Source organism: Meleagris gallopavo, chromosome 17 (genome assembly GCF_000146605.3).
Source record: "Meleagris gallopavo isolate NT-WF06-2002-E0010 breed Aviagen turkey brand Nicholas breeding stock chromosome 17, Turkey_5.1, whole genome shotgun sequence".
Lineage (NCBI taxonomy): Eukaryota > Metazoa > Chordata > Aves > Galliformes > Phasianidae > Meleagris > Meleagris gallopavo.
The window spans coordinates 5,022,024-5,027,977 of record NC_015027.2 but is presented as its reverse complement, the minus strand read 5'-3'; the positions used below and the strand labels follow the sequence as shown (position 1 = coordinate 5,027,977).

The 5,954-nt window shown below is 39.5% G+C and overlaps 1 protein-coding gene across 2 annotated transcripts in view; it reads left to right on the top strand.

Annotated features, from left to right (window-relative positions):
- TMED2 (transmembrane p24 trafficking protein 2) overlaps window positions 1-5,272 on the top strand; it is a 5,789-nt gene extending 517 nt beyond the window's left edge. The window contains exons 2-5 of one of the 2 annotated variants that reach the window (XM_010720082.3): window positions 1,028-1,220; window positions 1,642-1,662; window positions 3,551-3,658; window positions 4,120-5,272. In XM_010720082.3, coding sequence (XP_010718384.1) covers window positions 1,028-1,220; window positions 1,642-1,662; window positions 3,551-3,658; window positions 4,120-4,244 — 447 coding nt within the window. In that variant the 3' untranslated portion in view covers window positions 4,245-5,272. The remainder of the gene's footprint in view (window positions 1-1,027; window positions 1,221-1,641; window positions 1,663-3,550; window positions 3,659-4,119) is intronic. The other variant, XM_010720083.3, reaches the window with a different exon arrangement.
- Window positions 5,273-5,954: the final 682 nt, after the last annotated feature.

The following is a 5,954-nucleotide window of genomic DNA, read 5'->3' as shown; positions in this document are numbered from 1 at the left end:
CGGCTCTGGGGCCGTGGGATCGCCGTGAGCTCCACCTCCTTGGGGTGCCGGGACGGCTGGTGCTCCCGCAGGTGGAGAGCCCTTGTGCTGCTGCCGGAGCCTCTCTCCGGTTTGTGCAGCGTCCTGCTCGTGCGGTCTTGGCGTAGTGCAGCGTTTGTTGGCGGGAAGAATGAAGTTTTTCTCTGTGTTGCTCATTCTGGGAGCGTTCTTTCTCCACTTATGAGCGCTGACTTTACCGAGGCTGATTGCCAGCTTTAATCAGGTTGATTGCCAGCTCAGATTGTGGGTGAGTCCTTTTCTTCAGTAAAGCATTGAGTCGATAGGAGAATAACGAATGAGCATTCTTTTCATCTTGGCGAGGAGCAGATAGTTTGATGGTAGCTTCAACATGAGAGCTGTTGGTGAAATCAGATGTAATTGTTGAAAATTACGCAGTTCTGTTACAGGAAATAAAAGCAGGAGGCTGCCAGCCTCCATTTGGGTGTCAGTGATGGAAGCTTAGCGGCTGGGTTTGGTGTCCTGGTGCACTGGAAGATGTAAGGTCACCATGACTCTTATGGCTTAGCACTCTGCTGTACTTCTGTCTGAGCTGGCAGCTGCGGCATTGCACAACTGTGCATCGTTGTATTGTGAGAATGGCCTTTATTCCCTTTTGTTTCCCTCCAAACATCAGAGATAAGGTTTCCCCTGCGGTTGTGAATTTGGGGAACAGCCAGACTTGTACACAGCTTATGTCTCTCTTGTTATGTTGTGCTTCTTATCTTGACAGGCGGTCAATAAGCAAAGCTTTTATATGGCTTTTTTTTTTTGTACAGAGAGAGTGTTTTAAAGATTCTTGTGCAGGAAAACACAGAACTGCTTTTTGAGTTGTGGCAAGGAAAATAGAAATATCACCAAATCAGTAGATTAAAGGTGCTGTGGGTAAATCTGACTGGATGACTTCAAAATATGCGCCCAACCGGTATTGATGCATTTTAAAACACTGTATTTTAAATAAAATGAATGATATTTTGTTTTCATTGTCCAGATTACAGGGCCTGATAATAAAGGAATTTATAAAGGCGATCGAGAGTCCAGTGGAAAATACACATTTGCTGCCCACATGGATGGAACTTACAAGTTTTGTTTTAGTAACAGAATGTCCACCATGACTCCCAAGATAGTGATGTTCACAATTGATATTGGGGAAGCTCCAAAGGGGCAAGATATGGAGACAGAAGGTGAGAAAGACTCCTGAAAAGAAGCAGGCTCTCTTTTGGGAGCTTTTACCTACATGCATGACTTGTGAATGTGACTAGGATTCTCAGAATTCCTGTTTCTTCAGGCGGTCTAGTTGGCTGTTCTCTTGCACAGTTAAAATGGATATGGATGTTTTTAGACCTCGTGGCACAACTTAATGCAAAATCACCAGGGAATCACTTGGCCGCCTGCAGAAATGAATGCTTTCATCTTTTAGTCTTTTCATCGGTTTCTTTCTCTGATTTCTAGTTTGCTCAGCAGTATGTAGATTGCCATATGCATTAGTTGAACTCTTTGATAAATGTGCTAATGGAAAAATATTTTCTCGTGGCCATGTAAGTTACTGTTTTATCTGCAGCCTTTTGTCCTGTACTTGTGTTCATCTCTTACACTTTTCTCTAGGTGGTGGAGATACCTGGGATGGTATGTGTACTGCTTTTTGAAAGCTCATTAGCATCTTGTCTTTTGCATATGTTTATTCACTAACAGCTAACGTTTGCTTTTTCTCTGTAATGTTTGTTTGTAGCATGAGAATGTCTTTTTAATAAACTACATCAAAGGTCTGATTCTGAGCAATGCTGAGCACTGCAAGCTTCCATCGAGAGGTTGAAATACTTAGCAGCTCTTGGGATCAGGTCCTCAAACTGGCCTAGACACTTTGTCTTCAGGTCATTATTTGTGGCTAACAGAAGGCTTGATTAGATGTTTTAGGTGGAATTGAACTAAAACAATGAACATCCAGGAGCATTAAACGATGTTTGCTTACTAAAGTGAATGTTGGATAATCGAGGGCTTTTGGAAGCAACGAATTCCACCTAGGATATGAATTAGCAAACATGTTACAAGAGAAAAAACTGGAAAGTTGCCACTTGCTGTAAATTAAGTGTTTGGGTAACAAGTTGTAAAGTTTTCTTTAGAAATCACTAACTGAAGCTAGAAAGAACATTGGTTTTTTTTTTTCTATTTTAGTGATTAAATAACTGTGTGAATTGAATGCTTGATTGTTATCTCTTGGTGAAATTTAACAAATTCTTAACTTGATTTTTTTAAAAGTCTCAGTTAAATCTTCTTATTGAATGTGAAAAAACATTGTAAGCATCAATTCTAAGGAATATTAATAGAGCTTTAAATTTTAAGATAAACACTTTTCCCTGTATTTTTTTAAATGAGTTTAAGCAATACCTGAGACTAATTTCTTCTCCGATAAACTGTGCGTATTGCAGTGACCAGCTGTGAAATTAAGAGATTTATGTTAGCAAAGTGAGTGTTGTTTTGACATCTACTTAAGCTTCAATTAGAACTTGTATGAGTGTTATTCTCTGGCCATCTTTTTGTCTGTTACCCAAATGTGTATATTTTTAATAAGTTTGCTTTCAGAGCGTGATCTGAAATAGTTAGTTAATTTATAAAGAAATAATATTAGGTAGCTTCAAAATCCAATATATCCCTTCAAGAGATGTTTGCCTGGAGTGTGTCTGTGGAATGATTGCTCAAACTTCCCTTGGTGCTAGAAAACTCTGAAAATTACTTGCATAATTCATAACTTTTGTTAGTGGGCAGTTCTTTGAGCATGAAGGTATTTAAAGGATCCTGTGATTGACAAATCACTAAATCTTGGATCTCTGTTCCTTCCATGTGCTGAATTATCTCAAGCTAATTTTCTGTTATCGTTAGTTCATTTTCTTGCTCTTCTGCTTTCATGACATACCAGAACCTGAGGCCAGTTCCTGCCATTTGCCGTTCCCATTTGGCATTGTTTCTGCTGAATGCTGTGCTACAGCTAAACAGGGAGCCACAAGATGTGATACGTTGCTTCAGACAGTCATCTCGTTTTGCCAGCATCATGATCTTAAGCTAAATTCTCAGTTGTTCTATTTTTGCAAACTTAACAACTAGAAAAAAAGCTGTTATGTTGAGATAATTTGCTTGGAGTATATTGGAACGTATTTGCAAAGTGGATAATAGTGTGGTAATGATCTCGTGTATTTTTACATTCTGTTTTTCTGGAGACGTGTGCCCATATTGGATATAAGTGGTCTGCACTGACTAAATTGGGTGTCATCTGTCATCTAGTTGGATGTGGTGAGAGGTGTTTTCCCACTCAGTAAATGCCACAGTGATGTGCTATGAAAAGTGGCAATGAGACACCAAAACTGTGTTGCTGTAAGGATAGAAAGTTTTCGTTGTACAGACTGCATTTTTCAGAACTCCCCCTGTGATGGGAAGTTGATTACAACTGTTCATATGTTTAAAAAAAAAAAATTCTTTTTTGAGTAAATAACTTTCTGATGCTTTTGAAATTATTCTGCAGCTCATCAGAACAAGCTAGAAGAGATGATTAACGAGTTAGCAGTGGCCATGACAGCTGTAAAGCATGAACAGGAGTACATGGAAGTTCGTGAGAGAATACATAGAGCAAGTAGGTGTCTTTTGACTTAAACGCCTTGTCATTTTTTGTTAAGATTTATTTTTAAGTCTGTAAAAGCTATTCCAAATTACTAAAAAGAATTCAGAACAAATCCTGAAACTTCTCCCAGTAGAGTAAATAATACGATGGAGTCTCTACATTTGCAGTCTCTACATTTTCTTGTCTCTCATGTAATGAAGGTTGTTATGCAAAATACAGAAAGAGCACAGAAGGATGTTGCAGTGTGTGTCCAGAGGTGAGATGAGCATGTGTTTGTGTAGCTTGGTTCAGGCTATGCAGGTTCTCAGTTCAGTTCCTGGAAGCCTTGTACAGCCATGATACAAACGCCAGTGATGTCATTGTAAGGCTTATATGCAATTCTTTGGATCCTATGACAAAAGAAAATATCTCATGATATCTCATGATGAAAATAAAAGTTTGTTTTAAATTCTTTGTTACTTTTTTCTCTACAGTTAATGACAACACAAACAGCAGAGTGGTCCTTTGGTCATTCTTTGAAGCTCTTGTACTAGTTGCCATGACACTGGGACAAATCTACTATCTGAAGAGGTTTTTTGAAGTCCGAAGAGTTGTTTAAGAGTACTGTACCTGGTCCTGGATTTCAGTTCACTGTCTACCAAACATCCTGGTCACAAAAAAAAAAGTCACTAAGTTTCGAAACCCTCTTTACTGAACTGTAAAACTTATTTGCTTACGTTCCTTCCTAGTTAAAAATGAATTGTTTTTATATATCTTCTGTAGCAAAAGCTATGCTGAAATCTCATCACTTAATTGGCCTGGTTTTTTTTTTTTTCCTTTTCACTTAAACCTGCCTAGTCTGTATGCTAAGCAAGATCCAAGCAAGCTGCAAATGCTGTAATTCAACTGTAGTAACAAGCAATGTCTGTGTCTTTTCTAACTTTCTGTTTCCATAAGTACTCGCAGTTCTATCTAGGGAAACGGTACAAGGCCCTGATGTGACTGTTGCATTTCTCACATCATTAACCCTGCAGGAAGTGTTATGAAATTGAAGGAATCCCTTCTTCACTTATGCAAACTGCCATAGAGGAGCGATAGGAACTTTAATCTGATAATGAGTAGATCTGACAACTTCTGATCTAGTATACGTACCTGATTAAAATTTAAAAGAAAGTATCCAGTAACTATCCTAATTACATCAACTTATCCTCGAAGATTTTTAACGAAATAACCAGTATCAAAATAGATCCTCTACCAAATGTTCATCACGTGGTTTTTAGTCTTTTTCAGGTTTTAAATCGGAGCCCATTGTGTGCAGTGTCTTAGCAAACAATAGTTAACCCTTTGGTTTGCGCAGCTCCAAAGCTGAGGCTGTTGGTGCTCCTGCAGAGTGCAGCAGTGTTCAGGACATCCGGATTCCTGATGCCAAAGGGTTAACAGTTCTGGGGGTTTATTGCAATGCTATGCAGCCCTTGTATTTAAGTGAAGTGGCAGTCTCTGCCATTTTCTGGTCATAATTAGCATAATGCTAAGTACTGGTGTGTTTTCTTTTTCAGGCACATGTAGATTTGTTTTTGTATAAAGTTACTTTCCTTGGTATCTGATGATTGGTTTAAAAATTAAAGACGCGTCTGGTGTGGGTGCTGAGCCAGGATTCTGTTGTGACTGATGTACATTAGTTGTAATCATTTTTGGGGTGGGGTGGGACCTTTTCCAGGGGGGAGCCTCTACAAGTTACACACAGCAGTTTTGTACAATTAATTTAAAATTTGTTACAGGTTTTCATGTTCCAGGTAAAGATTTTGCAACCTCGGGCAAACACTGGCAGCAGTTCCTCAGCAAGGTGGTGTTACACCTTATGGCAACTGTTGTGTGCCAATATTTTTGTGTAAAACACTTAAATTGAATTATAAGATGTACATTTAAAATTGCTTGTGAATCTAAATATGACCCAGGTTCGATAAATAAACAAATTCTTAAAAAAAAAAAAGATAACCAAACACCACGCTTTGTATTTATTTTTTCTGACGCTTTATGGAGGAGCTGCTTTGCACTCTAAATGTTTTTATCAACATCTCTGGGTGTCCAGAATTCGTCCAGCCACAACCTGGTGTTGTGGGCAGGTAGAAGAAGTTATGATTCTTCCGTGCTGGTGCTGCTCACTGTGCCATTGGGTGTTACAGTGCTTCCGTAGGGCCCACAGAAGCGCTCTGACGGTCCCCGTGTTATAAAACTGGGGTTGTTGGCGCTCTGGGGGTCGGTGCTCGCAGTGGAAGCTCTCAGGGGAGGCGGCGGAACTTCCCTTCTGCCGGAACCAAAGCGCTGCGGT